At 36.6% G+C, this 20,903-nt stretch overlaps 1 protein-coding gene across 2 annotated transcripts in view; it reads right to left on the bottom strand.

The window, feature by feature from the left end:
* Nucleotides 1-15,372, bottom strand: part of LOC127848789 (uncharacterized) — a 129,141-nt gene extending 113,769 nt beyond the window's left edge. Inside the window, exons 1-3 of one of the 2 annotated variants that reach the window (XM_052381399.1) lie at nt 14,906-15,372; nt 12,250-12,585; nt 11,471-12,008 (exon numbers count right to left, since the gene is read on the bottom strand). In XM_052381399.1, coding sequence (XP_052237359.1) covers nt 11,471-12,008; nt 12,250-12,585; nt 14,906-15,004 — 973 coding nt within the window. In that variant the 5' untranslated portion in view covers nt 15,005-15,372. Of the gene's footprint in view, nt 1-11,440; nt 12,009-12,249; nt 12,586-14,905 lie in introns of both variants that reach the window. The other variant, XM_052381398.1, reaches the window with a different exon arrangement.
* Between the last annotated feature and the right edge of the window lie 5,531 nt (nt 15,373-20,903).

Here is a 20,903-nt window from a genome sequence, read left to right as displayed (position 1 = left end):
AAATAGTAATTCCATTAAAGCGACATTATTAGAATCAAACAGTATATAGGTGTTTTGACAACTGACGACAGAAATGATTTGATGAACGATTTGAGTCCAAAAGTAGTATTCATGCAAATTTGTTCATACGACACAAAGACACAATTTTGTTCAACAGTGAAAAATGCCCTAATAAAACAAGTTTAGTTGATTAAATATTAAGAATCAAATATATAAAATAGTAATTACATTAAAGCGACATTATTGGAATCAAACAGTATATAGGTGTTTTGACAACTGACGACAGAAATGATTTGATGAACGATTTGAGTCCAAATGTAGTTTTCATGCAGATTTGTTCATACGACACAAAGACACAATTTTGTTCAACAGTGAAAAATGCCTATAATATCACTAATGATTTCAAATTTTAAGGGAAGAAAGATATAGTGAATCGAAACCATCAAACACGTGTTTTTAAGTACATAAGCATCGTATCCTTTTGATAAAAACAAGTTAATTAAATTGAAAAGTTTAATATGAACATTTGGTTTAACATATTTTAATTTGCGGACACGCTTCAAAACATCTCCGTAAAATGATGGATGGGAGATTCCATTATTTAAATGCCATTTTAAAGAAACATTATATTTTGAAATTAAATCACCATACTTAGAGTAAAATCTAGCAAATTTATTTCTTAGGTTATGATACAAAAAGCCTTGTTTTAGAAATTTTTTAGTTAATATTAGATTACGATCATTAAAATCTTTAATACACGAACATGCTCTGGCATAACGTACCAACTGCGAAATGTAAATACCATAGGAAGGTCCTTTAGGGATGTTGCCATCTAGAAACGGAAAATTCACAATTTCAAAGTTAAAATCGTCCCGTTTGTCGTATAAACTAGTTTTGATCAAATTATTATTAATAGTTAAATGTAAGTCTAAATACGCAGCATCTGTATTGGATATACACGATCTATTTAAGACTAGTTCTTTTGGGTAGATTTTGTGAATATATTGTTCAAATAATGGATTATCTAAATTAAGTATGTCATCAATGTACCTACTAGTAAGGTTAAAACAATTAATCAAAACTTGCTTAGTTTTAGATAATTCTAACATAAATTCGCTTTCATAACAATATAAAAAAGGTCAGCTATAAGTGGCGCACAATTAGTACCCATAGGAACGCCAATAATTTGTTTAAATATTTTACCATTAAATTCAACAATCAAGTTATCCAAAAGAAAAGTAAGTGCTGCACAAAAGTCAAGACCAGTCCAAATGATGTAATTATCTAATATCTGATAAGTAAAAAAAGCTGTTTTAGTGTTTAAAGCTAGATACAAACACTTCTCTCTAGCAAAAGTTTTTTCAATCAAAGAAACAAGTTTGGATTTTATTAAATGTCAGGAAAGCATCGATGTAGCTACTGAGTATGCTATTAGTATTGGTAAGAGAACCCCAGACCAGTCATTGTCCTTTCATTGGTTAGAGGGTTTCAGAAGCAGATGGCCTGAAATAAAGAAATTTAACCCCAGGTCTTTGGAGTTGGCCCGAGCAAAGATGACAAAAGAGTCAGTAGTTATGGACTATTTTGGTAACCTGGAGTCGTGCCTTACCAAGCACAACCTTCTCGACAAACCACATTTAGTGTTTAACGTGGATGAAAAGGGCATCACTTGTGAACACAAACCGCCAAGTATTATCGCAAGCGCTGACCATTGTCCACCTGCAGTGACCTCCGGTAAAGGCTAAACGGTGACGGAAGCGCTGCGGGCCAGGCTATACCACCATATTTTGTTTTCCCTGGAAAACGGCTCATGCCAGAGTTGTAGGTCGGTTGTTCACCTGGTACGGCTGCTATCATGACTGAAACTGGTTGGTCTAATGCATCGGTCTTCAGGGACTTTTTGGAAAGCCATTTCATCAAGTACATACCTGGTCGCTCTGAGGAGAAGGTTCTCCTAATTCTCGATGGACACCGCTCACATGTATCAGTGGGTCTAGTTGACTGGGCAAAAGCAACAACATTGTGCTTTTCATTCTCCCAGCCCATACAAGCCATATTCTGCAGCCCCATGACTTATCATGTTATGGACCTTTTCAGCGTATGTATAATTCGGCATGTCATAAACTAATGCGCCAAACTGCTGCTGTAATTACAAGGCATAACATTTGTGGACTGGCCTGTAAGGTTTACTATCAGGCTCTAAGAGCTGACAATCTCCAGGCTGGATTCAAGCGAGCGGGAATTTACCCTCTCAACCGGGACATCATTCCAAAAGAGAATTTCATTCCCGCAGAACTATATGACTGCATGGACAGTAGCAGTGATGCAACTATTGAAGGTGGGTTACGCACACTGGCAGAAGACTGTGACATGTTTGCCTGCAAAGAAAAATAATTAAAAGAAATCAAAACTAAATCTTTAAATAAAGAAAGCAAACAGAAGAAACATCAGAAAAATCATTGCAGGTAAGGATGTCACTGACTCAGTTGTATATGACAAATTAACTGCGTATGAAAATGAGCAATCAAAGTCTAAACACTCAAGTGGAAAAGAAAAAAACACTAAAAACACCCAAAACAAATATGATGAAAACAAACCAAGAACCTCTAGCTGGCCCCTCTCGCGAAACTGGAGTCTGCAGCTCTGATGATGAATCCATTGATGATGAGGAAAAATGCTGCGTGTGCAATTTGTTTACGCCACAGGAAGTGTCCGGTGCAACTTCACTCATCTTTACTAAATGGGCCCAGTGTTATGGTGTGAGAAATGGGAGACCATGTCTGCATTGGACCCATTTAAGCTACTGTACCAATGCCAGAGTGGTCAGGAGACAGGAGAAATTCTTCTGTTCACATTGTATTGAAGAGTAGTGGATTTTTCAATGCAATTAACACTTTCCATATGTTAATATTTTATTGTTTTTTCGTGTTTGACTTTTTTAATGTTTCATTTGCACAAGAAACCAATTTAAACTGTTAAAAATAAGTTTGCTCGGCCTAATTACTCTACAATGCAATGAATTGTTGTATGACCTCATACCCGCGAATCAATGGTAGTAAAACAAAATGGCTGACGCTTTACACTTGTGTCAGCAATATTGACATTTAATGCATTTACAAACATTGTATGGAATTTATTATGGAACAAATCGGCGAGGGATGAATTTATTTTAAAAGGCTTGTGTTTGCGAAAGAATACCTTTTATATCCTCGATTACCGTATATTCGCGACCTTAACATGTAATGTCGATATTTTAATAATATCTAGATCTAGCTTGATATTTCTTGTAACCAAATGCAATAAATCAGTTATATATTTACTACCAATCGATTTTTATTCCATATCTGTTTTTCATTTAAAATGTTAACAAAAATCAGAAAGTCAGTTCCACTTTTTACTCCCTTTTGAGATATCGAACTGATACGTCATTGTTTGACAAAAGCAGTGACGTCACTGAGTCATGTATATTAGAAGATGACAAAAACGCGGTCGTTCATGTTTTGAACAAATACATCTTTTTAAACAATTGTAAATAATTTGAAAGGTTAAAAATAACAATGAGACAGTGATATTGATTGAAACAAATAAATGCGAGACAAAAAAATTATCTTATTCGATTCGTTGAAACCGGATGTACGCAATACAAATTAAGATCGGTTATCTTTCTTTTGATTGTGTGTAAAAAATAATGTCAGCACATTTAGTTAACCAGTTTAACAAACGGAGGCAAGATAAGTGTCCCATGAATAAGTATTCAGGGGAGATAAATAACATCGCGAAAATAGGTGACGCGTGGCAAAAAAAATCCAGTCGCATTATATGTGTAATTTTTTGTTGTTGTTTTGTTTAAATTTCCGTATGTATGAACGGTCAACGCCCGCTACGCGAGCTTTTGCCCGTATTATGTGAGTAAGTCGTTGAATCGACTTAGAATTTCATATTAAGACATTACTTACTCGTTGTAGAGACTAAGTAAACGTTTTCATAGCCTATTAGTCGTACCCTCACTGAACCGTAATTCGCGACCTCAAGCAAACAATCGCAGTCGAGGACTACAACAAAGTGGATAAATAATAAAATATCTACTCACGTTTCAAGAATAATCTATTTCCCTTTGAATTCCATCAAAAATCCCAGAAATCACAATTAAATGTTCTTGGCACAACTCAATATCAACACAACACATGTCCAGCGTCGGCCATTTTGAATACAACGTTAAATCGCGGATGAGTGTAAAGGTACAAAAAGTAGTTCCAATTAGGCAAGGCAAACATTGTCCAGTGTTTATAGTAACATAAACTTTTCAAACTATTAATATTTTTAACACTAACACTTTTTTAACACTAACAGTTTAATTAATCAGGATTTTTTGTTATTATTCCTCCGAAATACAATGTGGGCACAGGAATGTACCCCCCCCCCCCCTCCTGATGACTCTCACTTCTAAACAGTAGATCAGATGACACCAGTGCAAGCAGGGATGACCATTCTTCTTGCCATCACACTGTGCACATATTGTGAATGTGAGGGAAACACACTGTGCCAATTCACTCGGCTGGAATTTCCTACAAACACAGCAGAGTTCAGACGGGTCAGTTTCATCATCAGAGGTTTCAGACTCAGTGCTGGAGTGGACCAAGTTTGCACATGATGGCCCAGCCACTGGATTTCTGTTCAGCGCAGAAGTCATGCAAGGCTTTTTAGACACTGGAGCAGCTTTCTTAGACTTTGCCGTTGGTTTCTTTGCTTTCGGTTTAATTTGGCCCTCCTGATGTTCATGAACAGCTTTCATTACATAGTCACTTGTGAGTTCTTTTCCAGAAACATGCCTACTTAAAGTGTTTCTAGGTTTCTTTTCACTGCTGTTGGTCTGTTTGACAGATTTAAGATGATGTTCAATGTGGTCAAAGAAATCAAGCTTGTCCACAACAATGACTCCACCTTCTACAGTTGATTCAGTACTCTGACTGCACATGCCAACATCTGGGGGCCCAATTTCCAGTGGCTCAAAAACTTGTGCTGGAATGAGGCTAGTTTTTGGCACAGCATTTCTGTCGACGGGATAGATTCCAGTGCGCATGAAACCGCTTTGCAGGTTAGTGACATTCAACGCCTTTGCATAGACCTTGCAGATTATTTCACAAATGATGTAGCGCGTGATCGCTGCACTGGTTTCCCTGATGACTTTGTGACATTGTGCGTTGTACATCTTCTGGAAGGGACCATAACACGCAACATCTAGTGGTTGACATAAGTGGCTGGTATAAGCTGGCAGAATAAACAAAATAATGTTTTGCTTCTTAGCCCATTCTGCAAGTGTTAAAGACACGTGTGATCTGTGCCCATCCAGTAGAAGGATCAGTGGATGTGTTTCTCTACTGGGGACAAATTTGATGAAGTGTTCAGTTAGATAGCGAGTGAAAACTTCAAGATTCGACCAACCGCTGTCTGACATGGCTGCATCAGTACCAGGAGTTTTGCCTTTTAAAAGATCCGGATTCAACCTCTGTCCAGAGAAAACAAAGAACGGGGGAACAGATGCTCCACTTGCACTTCCACAGCCTATTATAGTCACTGTCTGACCCTTGCCTGACGTAACTGCTTGCGGCTTAAAGTCTACACTAGAGATGACATGTGGAGGCTTGTGATCAATGGTTACACCTTTTTCATCAGCATTGTAAATCAAGTGTGGTTTGTCCAGTTAATCATGTTTTCGAAGACACTTTTCAAGATTATCAAAATACACATTCACCGTGCTGTCACTTGCCATTTTTGCGCGAGCATACTCCAAACCCATCGGCTTTGTTAATCGGATTTCTGGCCATCTCTTCATAAACCCCCTCATCCAACTCATGGTCAAGGGTTTATCCTTGGTGCGTATACCAATCTGGACAGCATACATACTTGCAGCATCTACACACTCTGGTTGCGTGTATCCATACCCCAGAGCTGCCATATTCTTGAAATGTTCAACAATTTTAGCCTCCTGGAACTGGTCAAACATGGGAACTTTCCCCCATTACACATGTATCTGGGTCAATTTTCAATAAGACCCTGTCTCTAAGTGTGGTCTCTGGAACCCGATACCACCAGGAGGCCTTCAACACTGGCATACCATCTTCCTTTACACTTCTGTAAGCAGCAGTCATTGCCGAGGGAGAGTATAACCTGTATTTGCTGTGAATAGGCTGTGGGTTTTTCTGTAAAAAGTACAAGAAATTTCATAAAAATTAATTCAGAAGATAAAAAACCAATGCACTGTTAAACACTTTTCAAATTTTGCTTGGCCTTACTACGAAAATTCCGATGAAGTCACGTGACCTTCATTCACTGATGCAAACGTAAACAATGTCAAAACTTTTGAAACACTGATTTTAGGCACAGATCTGGGCTTGTTTCCATGGGGATATTTTAAGCATTAAAAAATACATAAATTTAGGATATACATCTTGTAGCAACAATAAATACCTGTTTAAACCTCATTTTGCCCGGAAAATAATACGTCTGCAAGAGTTGTAGTATATGCAAATGAGATGAGGTCAAAATTTCGCACCTGCCGTGACATCTCGCGATATCAAGAAAAAACAAAGATGGCCGCGACCTTACGTACTAGCGATTTTAGGACAGTCGAGGATACTTAAGACATAACAACTACGTGTGGACGACTTGTGCGGGCGCATATTTAGACAAACACGTGAACATGTGAAGACCTGCACGTGCAACATGTGAAAATGTAAAGGCTTGCACGTGTAAAAATGGAAGCATGCGAGCACTCTTGTTTACTTGCACGTAAGAGCCTACATGTGATGGAAACACGTGTTTCCTCTGTGCCTTACTTGAATTACAATGATTTCGGGACTGCGAATGATGGTCTGATACTTATTATCAGAACTAATTCTTGTTCAGTTGATATTGCCAAAAAGAACGGCATTCAGCATTAATATGAAACACAGAAATATATTGATGGCACTTTTGCTGTACCTTAAACTTTTTTGTCAGTAACAAACATCCATTCAGTTTCACCAGAAGTTGCCCTGCATTTTTCATCATTCGTTCTAAATAAGGTGCCACTTTTTCTCATTGTTAAACAGTTTGAAGGGTTTGGTAAATGACTTCAAGTATCGACCCATTTCTTGGTAATTCTTGAGACCAAACGTTTTGTCGGTCACGTGTCCGGCGAAGATTTGGTAGTAATAGTCCAAATTTCAGGTACTTAAGACCATTTTCTTGATCATTGACCCTTTTTGGCAACATTTCCTTCAATACTGAATACGTTTTAATTCCCTTTCATTATTGTTTAATTTGAGTTACAATGCTATGAGGTTAAATTTTATTTACACTTAAATTTATCATGAATATTGCTGGGCAAAGTGTGAGGTTGAGCGCTCTAAAACCGGCTTAAACCCCCAATGCTTTTCATTGACTGTTCCAAGGCGGTGACCCCAGCTTTATTCTTAAATGTGTTTATGTTGTTTTGTATTGTGCTGTTTTGTGCTGTTTGGGCAATCGGTCACTTGCCTTAAATAAAGGACCAACTAATTGTATATAATAAGAATTCAATACTGCTCCAGCAGCTGGAGTTTCACTTCTTTGTATTGAGTTGAAGTCAAGGTTCTGAGTAGATGTAACTTTGTCGAGCGCAATTTATTTATTACCACGAAGTCAGTATTATATTCAGGCTTATTGATAGCTATAATCAAGATTTATAAACATTTTTAACAATTTACCCTAGTACATGAATTATTTACGGACATTTTGAACGAACGAGAAAATTGACTGATTGCGCTGTCGCGAGCATCACTTTTATAAGCACTACTGTACTATAATTACCGACAAGCTGGTATTTGCCTTCTCTAATAATAGTGTCATTGGCCAATGTTCGTGAGGTCCGTTTGGATCAAATGTATTTCTTCGGCGAATGCACGAGAAACTGGGATACATTTGACCTAATTGTCGTATTGGCGCATATATTTGTCGATATGGTGGGTACGTGTGTTTGTTCCCTTCAAACCCATCAATACGCTAGAACGACATATTAGGGGCGCCAACACGCCATAAAATGTGTGAAAGGGGGAAAGTTGTGTCGAGTTGTCTTATGGGCGCGTACATACCTGTTTTGATGGTGCCTCTGTTTGTAAGTTTGGTGGAAACACGACCACACGCCAACCTTCACATGTCGATTCGCAGGGTTTATTTGTCGCTCAGTCATGTCGTTTTGTCAGTGACAAAACAGAAATCATACACCATACATCTTTTGTTTTTGAAATACTTTCCATAGTTTGAATAACAAGAAAGAAATGTTAATTTTGTCAATGACAGGTTTACACAAATTGCGGTTATATAGGATAAATATGCATATCATAATGAAGATCTTCTATTATCTCAAATAACTGACAATCGATTTCTCAAACACTGATTATAGTTTTGAATATTAACACTATCATTTTTGGATTCAGTTAACACAAACGGTCAATGAATGATACCCATATGTTTATATGAGCAACCGATTTAGTTGTAGATTAGATTTCCATAGTCATTGCGTAGGTCTTTCGATGACCGACTTGTTTCTTAACGCCGATAAATTGGAGGGTGGATGTTTAACGATCTCCACGTCAAGACGCACCGTTGGGTGATAACGTATATATATTTTTATTAAATTTATATTGCATGGCTATTTATTTATTCGCTATGTTGCTTATATATTGATTTAATGTAATGTTTCAATAGCAAATTATTTTACTTCAATACATCTATGAAGTATTCAGAAGTCTTAAACTGTGAAAAAAATCATGGATCCTTGCAGACGTAAATTGATTGCAGACTGACATATCTGGAAAATTTTATTGTTTACTCAGACTTATTTACTGAGACAGCACACATTAAGGCGCAACATTTTCTTCCATTTTATATAGAACTTTCAAATCATTTAGCGATCCAAACCAATTATTTCACGTTTTTCTGATGTGTACATTTGTAATAATGTACTATTGTTTCACTAATGTGTCATATAACAAGGGCTTCATTTAAAAGAGCTGTACGCAATACATCAGTGATTTATTCCTTATTTTTTTTAAAGTTAAATATTGTGTATATACTTTTCATAGTGAAAGAAATGATAATAAATTTTCAATTTTTTTTTGTCTATTTATTTGGAAATTGTGTTACCCAATATTTTGCATAAATTGTTGCAAAACTTTTGCTATTGAAATAATAGTGAACTTGTGTTTATACAGCTATAGAATCGGATGTTCTGATGTTTTGTACAATTTACCTAACATGTCTTGCATTTTGTTACACTGTATATTGACTTAAGGTTGTAGGGAATTGATGCGGAATATTATACAGCCGTTTTTATAAATCAAATGTTACAATAAATTGTACGATATAAAGGAACATGTGTTCTACTTTTAAATTTTGTTATTAAACTTTGTGGTGGACCTTTTATGATAAAACACATTCGTGCATCCTTCCATGAAAAGATATGCTATCATTTTCAGTTGTTTGAAGTTGGATCGCTGTTTCATGTTTACTATGTTTCGCAACACAAAAGATGCTTACTTTGATAGTAAATGAACATACGTGTATATATATAGGCAGTGGCTAGTCGTACGGCCCCGTACGGGTAGACATGAGGCTACCCGTACGGCTCAGTTCGAATTGCCTTTCTGCCCTATGTCTAGCCGTATGGCTGTTATTATGGCTGTGATATATATATATCAGAGTAAGAATGCTAATGTTGCGTCCATCTTGATCCTTCGACGTAGTAATATAAGTGTGAGATGCATTTTCTTATAAAGCATTAAACTTAACGCAAAGCCATGATAGCTTCCGAACATTTTGTAGAAATCATTTTATCTTACGACCACAACTGCTATTTCAATATTTGAACTACCTTTGCGAAAGTGAACGTTACTCTTTGCACATATTCTATCCTACTCATGAGGAACGTTGCAAGTCAAACAAATAGACCAGTAGAAAATTAGTTTTGGCTAAGGAACAGTAGTACTCAAGTTAGATATGTGTTGCCGAACTTCGTTTTCGAGGGGCGTATACGTTCAGACTTCTAAGGTTATACAAAATAAGTTAGTGCTCATAGAGTGGCCTTCCAAGATTGTTTGGTCACAACAATGGCACGTTTGTGACTTTACCATTATGTATGGATACAGAAGTGGTCCGGTTGTTGAATCTGACACCAGTAAGTAAAAAGGGTATCAATTGTGTACCGCAATATGTTAGCACCCAATCTGGCTCCATTGGGCTTGACGAAATCGAATTCGGAAAAATCGTAATGTTTCGGTCTCTTCGCAATCATTGGGACAAGTCCGTGTCTTATCGTAACGCCATTAAAACAGTTGGTACCCCATCGGAAGTGAAAAACAACGTCGGATTCAATTTTTGAACGTCAATTTTTTTTTTGAGCTAATGGAAAACCATTCGGAACCTTCCTGAACCCTTTGACATCATCGAAAAGCCTATCGCAAGGCTGTGCAATGTTTTGTAACTAATTCTGCTGTCCTAATTCTTAGTTTGACAGAACTTAGTTTGCAAGAGTGTGATTAGAATTGTTTCGATAATCGCTTCGTTCCTGTTCAATGTCAATCCCTCCGCCTTTCCGCCCGTAACACTGTTCGGTCCCACCCGATATCTGAGACATTTAAGATCAGAATGTGATGGCACTTGATATGCAGCCTCCCTTAAAGCCACACACCTTGAAATGAAAAACATGTTAATCAATACATATAGATGCAATTTGAAAGTGTGCAAAATTGTCATTAAATCTATAGCCTAGTTGGCAAGTAAGTTTTTTTTAATTTTAAAACCGAAAGTAGGATTTCTATACGTATACGTCCATTTCGACAAACGCGATTATTTTAAGTTTTAAAGCGCAAAAAAGACGGATTTCTACCTTGTAACCACCAGATATATTTTAATTGGCATAGATAAAATAAAATATATCGCCTAGTTAGCAAGTAATTTATTATTTTTAAACGGTACCGCTTTTAAAACCGAAAGTAGGATTTCTAGACGTATACGTCCCATTTCGACAAACGCGATTATTTTTAAGTTTTAAAGCGCAAAAAAGACAGATTTATACCTTGTAACCACCAGATATATTCTAATTGGCATAGATAAAATATATTTCTTATTTATACTTAAATTTACTATGCCAAATAAGGTGTGTGGCTTTAAGGTTGGAAAAGCTCACCGTTGTCAGGTCGTTCCGGTCCAATGATTGTGAAGGATTGTTTTACTACTTGATTATTCTTTACACAGTGCATTATGACCCAACACTTTGCATGTTAATTACTCATTTCGGTTATACCGAGTTAATTCAGTCAGTTGAACGATTTCTGTATGCAATGCAATAAATCTTTATTATGTTTTACAAACATATTTTAATATCCCTGTGAAATCAACGTTTGAATAGTTGCTTTAAGAGGTTCATAATTCCTGGCGTTTCCGGCTGAACATTTTCCAGACTCGAAGATCTCCCATTTACCGTGCTTGCCACGTGACAGCGAGCACATGACCACGGCCTGATATGCCCCAGCGTGCTGGAATGTGGTCTTGCAGAGATCCTTACCAGGTTTAGAAGCCTCGTAAAACTTCAAACTGGGATTCGGATATCTGGAAATGTTCGGCGAAGACCACGCGCTCAAAGTAAAGAACAAATGTGTTACGGTAGATGGCATATTCTTGAGTGAAACGTTCATTGTATGGTGTCCTTTTCGACCGAGGTCATCCATAATGTCACCAGAATGACGTATTGCAGTACAAGGACGAGTGTTACCAAAATCGCAAAGGGAGTAGAACTGCGTCCCACTGAACATTAGACACGATGCGTCTAGATAATCACGACCGTGAGACGGATAGCCCCAGTACAAATCGAACACAACGTCATTGAAATTCTCAGGAATTGCAAACAGTAGCACCACAAGCATAATTGTGGAGTTTGGTTGCACGCTGAATTGATTAAGTCTTGCCTTTGACCCATTCTCCAAAAAGTCCTGAAATACAAAATTTTCATAGAAATTTTGCATTTCTAATTTTACAGTAATAATATTATTTCCGAAAGATCAAAGAACTGCCAAAACGCAGCATTCAAACATAACATCCGGAACATGAAATATGCGATATATTGGGAGTTAGCATTAAGTATTGTTTTTAGATCATTCTTCAAACATGGAAATCAAAGTCTTGAAGAATTTAAATAAATTAAATTATATTTAAAACAACACAGAAGGTTACCGTGAGTTCCTTATCCCTGTAGAGCAGTTTCTGTTTGTTCACATCGTGCTTCAATTCTTGCTGAACCTTCAACTTCAGCTCCAGAACATCCATGTTGGGATTGAAAGGAATCGTAACACTCTCTCCTGTTAGAAGCGAAACTGTTAACCGTCCATTGTTCAAACCCGACACATTGGGAGTAAAGGTAGGAACGTAGTCATCTGTCACATCGTACATCTTAAACATGTCGTCCAGTATGGCTTGGAAAAACTTCAGTGTTGGATCTGCCAGTTTGGCGGGCTGATTGCAGTCAGGATGCGGGCATTTTGAGGTGTCCTTTACCGCTTTCATTGTGCACTGTGTGAAATTGATATGGTAATTAATAATATTATCGAGGAGCTATTAGCGTGTGCTATTTGTTGTTTCTCGTGCATCGGTATTTGTGATTTACTTTAACACAACGTTACAACAAAACATATGCTTAATCAATTTCAGTAAGACAATTTCACTGATGTATTACCTTAATTTAGAAATTAAGCACTTCATGATTAAACAAACAGCAATGATTTTATACTTCTAACAGGCAATCGTGAGCTCATCTTCTATGGAAGTTATTTTTGTCTCAGCAAACAAGTTATTTCATTCTATGAAAGCAAGTAACATCCTGACCATATCATATCATGGCATATCTTTAAACAAGAGCACCGCATAACGGGTGCCACGCTCGGCTGCGAAAGCTTGTCAGAATATTTTTTTTTTTTAGGTCACAGTGACCTTGACCTTTGACCTTGTGACCCAAAAATGGGTGTGGCATGTAGAACTCATCAAGGTGCAGCTACATATGAAGTTTCAAAGTTGTAGGTTGAAGCACTTTGATTTTAGAGCCAATGTTCAAAACCTTAACAAAATGTTAAGGTTTTGCGGACGACGGCGGACACGGACATGCTGGCTATGACAATACCTCGGGTTTTTTCCGAAAACAGCAGAGCTAAAAATTACCAAAATGGTGTTCAGCTTCTTGCGTGCAAAATATAGATAAACTTAAAACTTTGCTTTCAATTTATAATTCAAACAACTGTGTTCATTTTTATACTCAACAGAAATGTAATTATGACTAAGTTTTCATATATTTTTTTTCGGAAGAACTACAGGTCAAACGTAAGCAGAATAATAACAAATAGCCACATACATTTTCCCCAAAAAATGATCGCATACAACATTATTTTGTATGAGCAATACAGGCATTACAGTATTTCAGGTGTGAAAATTGGACATTTATACGCAGAGCAGTTAATTTATTCGCATGTTCTCTACCATTATTTAATAAAAGTATACATTCATTAGACGACCCAGATACTGAAATGCTTTGTAGACTCCAATAACGGGATTTGTACGCGCATACATCATGCCTGTGAAATATATTTTTATCCCCACGCTCAGAATTGGAGCGGGGGAATTATGTGGTTATCTCCGCCGTCCGTCCGTCTGTCCTGGCTACTATCTTCTCCTACACCATTTGCACTAGAACCTTGAAACTTAAACACATGGTAGCTATGAGCATATGTGCGACAGTGCACTATTTGGAATTTTGATCTGACCGCTGCGGCGTGGGGATACGCGTCGGCCGCGGCCGCGCCATTTCTAGTTTAAAGGAGCCTTTTCACGTTTTGGTAAATTGACAAAATTAAAAAACGTTGTTTCAGATTCGCAAATTTTCGTTTTAGTTATGATATTTGTGAGAAAACAGTAATACTGAACATTTACCACGCTCTAAAATAGCCATTATATGCATCTTTTGACGATTTAAAACATTAAAAATTATAAAGCGTTGCAACGCGAAACGATTAAATAATTTGGAGAGTTCTGTTGGTGTCGTTATATTTTGTGAAACTACGAGGATTGCTTATATAAAGTAAATCGGTAGACTTTTACTCCAAAACTCCTGGGGTCAGTGGTTCGAGCCCTGTTGAGGGTTACTTTTTTTCTTTTTTTAAATGTTATTCTTTATTATTTTACTGGAGCTTTTTATATCGAATGTTTACATTTATCACTATAAAGCATCTAATGACAAACTTCAAAACATGCCAAAATCTGTGAAAAGGCCCCTTTAAAGTTAAATTTGTACACGAACTGTTAGCAATATAATCAAAGTATAACAAGCAAGAGTGTATTAAAATTCAAATACCACTATAAATGCATAATGCTTAATATTATCTATTTTTAAATGCAGGGGCACACTATGGGTCCTCACATAATGCAGTATAAAGGCGCGGTAGTCTTCTTCTCTGTTCTTGAATGCTTTCATGAATACATACGTATAGCGACCCGGAGGGTCAATAGCCGAGAGTTGGATGATCATCTAAAGGACCTTATTTAGCGCATGGTTGGTACACGTGGTACACGTGCATGTGAGCGTGTTTGGTGTTTAACACATTGATGAGGTAAGGTTTCTTCCGGTAACCCGCCCCCCCCCCCCTCCCCATTACAAGACCAGGAGTTAACAACGCAAGCCTCGGCATTTAGGTCCGGTCCGGACGAAACAGACACATGCAATGAGGCATAAGTCTTTTAAACTCGACCAAACTTGTATTGATGAATATATGAATGAACGAGATAGTGAATAAATTACTTAATAAATACAGATAAAAAAATGAAATAAAATAAAATAATAACTTACTCTTAGGCAGCACAGAATCGGATGAAAACAGTTTTCGGTAACCGTTGACGGTGGAAATTCATTTGGTAACTTCTCAATTTTGCACGTTATACACGCCATTTGTATTAGTTTACGAAGGCCAGCACATAAGCTTGTCCGTTTAATAACACTCGTTGGTTGTAATTTTCAGCAAATACACGTGTACAATTTCACAATTTAGTTAGTACTCCGATGCGATAAAAACGATTTTCTGAAAAGATAATGCATGTGATTGTGACTATCGACAAAGCCTACATGCGCTGATAAATACAGAGGCACTATGAGGGTTACATGTTCAATTTTATGTCAATCCGCACATTTAATACATGTACGTGTAGATTTACATCGTTTTAATTCCACAAAAAATGCACAAGCTAATGTATTGTGTGTACGCTGTCATCTGTTTGCATTTTTGTTATAAACACGTACCTTATGCGAACCCCCATCCCGGTCCTTCGCGTTTAAAGTTCAAGTATCAAGCGATGCTTGCAGTATTAAAGACCTTTTTTCGAGTCGGGACATTGATTATTATGTTACAGTTATTAATTCATTTATTTAAACGAAAGCACGTCTTTTTATTTGCTTGCAGCGGAACAATTAAACTATGAATATGTTTACTTGCAGATTTTTTGCATGAGCTCGTGTAGATTTGAAGTGTAAAGCACTGTAGTTCTGTTTAAACTTAAACATGGTACACAGCCTTTAGTCAGTACTGTAGAAAGCGTGCACAGCCCGCATTATGATTTTCAGAAAATCAAGCATGCCGCATTGTGACTAATTACGACCGACATTTGTCAGCGCAAAACCAAGTAGAAATGTAGTGAATTTTGAAGATACACAGCACCATGGACGAGCTAACATGATGCAACTCCTCTCAGTAAGTATTTTTTTCTATTGAGCGCTGACTTTAATTTGTAATTGTCGTTTTTTTCTTTCTTTACGTTATCTATATGCGATAGTTGCTAGTTAGATCGGGAATGTTTGAGGCGATCTTTAATTTATTTGTAAACCCTTTGTAGCTCACTATTCATAAAAAGTTCGAGCTATAGTTCTCACAATGTGTTTGTGTTATGTAACTATGAATGAGGGACTTGCTCACACATTTTGGAGCATTTGAAAAGTATCTAGCTAAAGTAACTTCAGTGTACAGTAACTACAGTAACTCACTCACTTAACTGTTTATAAATATAGTATTGACATAGAGTCTACCAGTGCATTACCAGTGCGCTGAAGCAAACCCCGTTTCAAAAGTCAACCAGAGTCATAACATAATTATGTCATGCTATAAATCAAAGAAAGCTTATTAGCGTGGCTGTTTTTTGAGAAAACCCGAGGTATTGTCATAGCCTGCTTGTTGTCCGCCGTCCAGCGTAGTGCTTAAACCTTAACATTGGCTTTAAAAATAAAGTGCTTCCACATACAACTTTGAAACTTCATATGTAGATATACCTTGAAGAGTTCTACATGTCACACCCATTTTGGGTCACTAGGTCAAAGGTTAAAGTCACAGTGACCTCAAAAAAATAAATAAAAAAATTATGACAAGCTTTCGCAGCCGAGCGTGGCTACCGTTATGCGGTGCTCTTGTTTTTTTGGATACATTTCTACATTAATTGGTGAATGAATATAAATTACTGCATCGGGGAATATTTTAAGGTTCAAATGTTTCAAATGCATCTTACAATAGATAAAAAATAAATCAGTCTGAAATTCACAATTTTGATGCCATTGTCGCTTTGTCACGTGAAGAGTTTTTTATTTGGACACTTTCGGATCGACCTTGACATTTTTTGCTGAAATTGTAAACATTACTTTCGTTTTCTGAAATCTTTTATTTGTGATTAACAACTTACGTCTGGTGGATTATAAGACTAATTTCAGTGTGAATCAGGTAGTTTTTAATAATATTTACCTAGTTTGTATTTACACTACAATTTGTTTACAAAACAAGCCAGAATAATCTAAAATACCGGGAAAAGTCATTCTGAATTTGAAAACACTTGAGCACATGGTACCTTACTTAAAGAATTGGTAACGACTCGCCCCCTTAAACGGCTCGCCCCATAACGACTCGCCCCATGTTTTATAACGATTCGCCCCACCTATATAACGTCTTGCCCCACTTATATAACAACTCGCCCCAACATAGCTTATATGGTAGGATTTTAAAAATTTGTAAATAGCCTATTATCTTTGATTCAAGTTTGGTCATGTTTATGCTTTATTTCGATTTTATGGTGTTTGAACAAAAAAGAAACATTCAAAAGTGGGTGTGTAGGGAAAAATATATTCAAGTAAGGGCCCTCAATCTGGCAAATTCACGGCCAAAATTGGGCTGCATTCCCCCACCTGAAAAGTACACTTTTTTTCCCCTTTCGGGGGGAAAAATTCCCCCTAAATTAAAAAAATATATATTATTTTTTTAACCAGGTTTTCCGAAGGAAAAAACTGGTTATTAGATTGGCGAATGCGGGCGGGCTGGCTGGCTGGCGGGCTGGCGGAATAAGCTTGTCCGGGCCATAACTATGTCGTTCATTGTCAGATTTTAAAATCATTTGGCACATTTGTTCACCATCATTGGACGGTGTGTCGCGCGAAATAATTACGTCGATATCTCCAAGGTCAAGGTCACACTTTGAGTTCAAAGGTCAAAAATGGCCATAAATGAGCTTGTCCGAGCCATAACTATGTCGTTCATCGTCAGATTTTAAAATCATTTGGCACATTTGTTCACCATCATTGGACGGTGTGTCGCGCGAAATAATTACGTCGATGTCTCCAAGGTCAAGGTCACACTTTGAGTTCAAAGGTCAAAAATGGCCATAAATGAGCTTGTCCTGGCCATAACTATGTCATTCATTGTGAGATTTTAAAATCATTTGGCACATTTGTTCACCATCATGGGACGGTGTGTCCCACGAAAGAATCACGTCAATATCTCCAATGTCAAGGTCGCCACGACTAAAAATAGATTTAAAAAAAAAAAAAAACCTACAAAGGGGGTTAATTTTTTTTGGTCATTTCAAAAGTTCAGTTTGAGTTTTCTCCCTTTATCAGATTTTTTTTTCACAATGAAAACCTGGTTTTGTGACAATTTTGTCCCTTGTTTATAGATGGATGTGTCTCTTAATTATTTTATCACAATTCTATTTTAATGTAATCTTGTCTAACATACTTAATTATGAAAAAAGAAATGAAAATAGTTCAAGCATGTACAAATGTAATTATTAGAGAGTAAGTAAAAAATCCCCCAAAAAGGGAAACGCCGCGAAAATTCCCCCTGCTATGGGTAGCGCCCCGCTTCCCCTAAAATGGATTGAGGGCCCTGCAAGTATCAGGCTTTATCGGAGCCATTTTTAAATTGAATAAATCGTTGTAAATATGTGTGTCGATACTCTGTAAAACTATGGAATATTGTTTATTACAGTATTATATTATCGTTCATGAAGATTATTCCTTTTGAAAAAGCATCTAGTGTCTTTTGCTTTAGGTATGTAAATTTTGTCATAAGTTACGTTACAAAATAAGGGAAGCTGTACATAGCATAATTGAACATCGCTTATGCATTGTTGTTTTCTTTAATTACTCCCACCCATTCATTCATTATCGAATGAAGCCATTGTCTAGCACACCCGCACCTATGCCAGGTTTTTTATCTTTATCAGGTTGTTAAATATACGTGTGATGTGTATCAGGATCAACAGGTAACAAATAGGTAGATTTAATATTATAAATTGTAGATTTAAGATTTTAGATTAACACAAAGTAAATTCAAATTTCACATCCAAATCACAGCACGATATACAACTAGTAGCCTTAGTATAACAGAGAAAGCAAAATGATTTATAATACCAATGATCACAATCTTTACACTTTTATACATGTGTGAAATAATTGCGTTAAAAACTGCGAAACAACTGCCAAAAGAAAGCTTGAACATTCAGCGGCGCCGGAGCTGGGGCGGCGGCCGCCGCTTAATATTTTCGGCAAAAAGAAATTTTGGCAAACCTTTTTTCATTTTTTAGCTCACCTGAGCACAACGTGCTCATGGTGAGCTTTTGTGATCGCTTTTTTCCGTCGTCCGTTGTGCATTGGTTTCATTGATATCTCGGACGAGTTCGAAAATGGTCCAGATCGGTGAAAAAACATGGCCGCCAGGGGGCGGGGCACTTTTCTCTATATGTATATAGTGAAAACATGTGAACACTCTAGAAGTCACATTTTTGGTCCAATCTTCATGAAATTTGGTCAGAACGTGTGTTTTCTGGATATGACGGTTGAGTTCGAAAATGGTTCAGATCGGTTGAAAAACATGGCCGCCAGGGGGTGGGGAAGTTTTCTCTATATGTATATATAGTGAAAGCATTTGAATAGCTTGGGGAGTTAGGTTCATTTATCAGCAAAATCTTGCAAACTTGTAAGCAAGCACCAAATTTTCCATGAATGTACCTTAATATTTGCTGTTTCCAAAAAACCCGTTAGCCACCAAAAATAATAACATGGCGGCCATTTTTTTCCAAAATGGCGGCTGCATAATTGTGTATACAATTTTTATTGAAAATCAAGGTATTTGCACTCGGAGACTAATGAAAACAAACATTATTCAGGTTGCTTTGTTGTTAAGAATGTTTAAAAGATACAATTTATTCTTCTTTGACAATTAGATGTGAAATATTGTACATTTGTATAAAAATTGTGGCAATTTGCACAATAATTGTGAACCACATATGAACAATAAAGTTATAATATAAAGACAATACACACACATGTATGGCACACATAAACAGCTGTGTTAAAACATGTTGAATAAATAAGTATATATAGCATTATAAAGAAAACTATTTTACACCTAGGGGTGCGCTTATTATGGATTTATTGGTATCAATTGTTGGGCAGTACCTTCCAAAAAATAAAACTAACACAATATGAACCACAATCATCACCTTTGTCATAAAGACTAGTTTGAACTTCAAGATTATTAATAATAGTTTATTGTAAATCTAGAAGGGCAGCATCATTACTTGAAGACTTATATTTATTGACTCTAAGTTATGTGTGATCAATCTTGTTTACTGACTTTTAATTGAGTTTGAAATACTAGCAGGGTTATTCAGAACTTCTCTCCTTATAATGTATATGACCTTTCTTTATTCACATATATTGTTTAAGGATCGTTGGGTGTTTTACTATGGTAGGATTAAACGTATGATCCTATTAAAACATTTACTGGCACTTTATTGTAATTTGTACTGTTTACATACGCCCTACAATCAATGCAGAGTATGAAAACTGATAGTCCGAAGATTGCTTTATATTGAATATGTAACTTGGCTGATAAAATGGCAATCTATATTGCAACTATCTGAGTTTGAGATAAATAAATGATGTAAACACTCGTCAATAGACTGTATCAAGATAAATACGGATAAAACCCCAAACACGTGTTGTTGACGTCCTTGCATTTAACCTGTATATGCATATCAGGTGATTTTACAACATGCGATCATTCATGTGACGACGTGACCTAAACATAAGATAATTCAAATAGTATATGTGTTTTAGATATTAAATTTATAGGACGCGGGATGATAAAATCAGGTGTCCTTTTCTATAGCATGTGATATTCAGATAAAGGTTGCAAGCTATTAGCCAAGTCAGCATTTAATGTTGTGCATGGATATTCAATCGTTTCATTGATTTGCAGTATACAAATGACACGCTGACCCCAAAATATAAAACATAGTGAAAAACTTCATAATAACGTTACGACTGAATTTTCATGAACTCGCAGTAAGGATTGTTACGTTATTTTTCAGACAAGGTCTAGTATCATGCTATGTGCGAAAACAAAACCATATTTTTCAAAACTAAACATATTTTAATCAATAGATGTAAACAAGAGTTTATTGAAATTTATTGACCTTGGATGAAGTGTCCTCAAATGTGTCAATCACATCTTGTGAGTGATAGGTGACATGCG

The sequence above is a fragment of the Dreissena polymorpha genome, chromosome 10 (assembly GCF_020536995.1).
Source record: "Dreissena polymorpha isolate Duluth1 chromosome 10, UMN_Dpol_1.0, whole genome shotgun sequence".
Taxonomy (NCBI): Eukaryota; Metazoa; Mollusca; class Bivalvia; order Myida; family Dreissenidae; genus Dreissena; species Dreissena polymorpha.
This window is presented reverse-complemented; position numbering and strand designations above follow the sequence as displayed.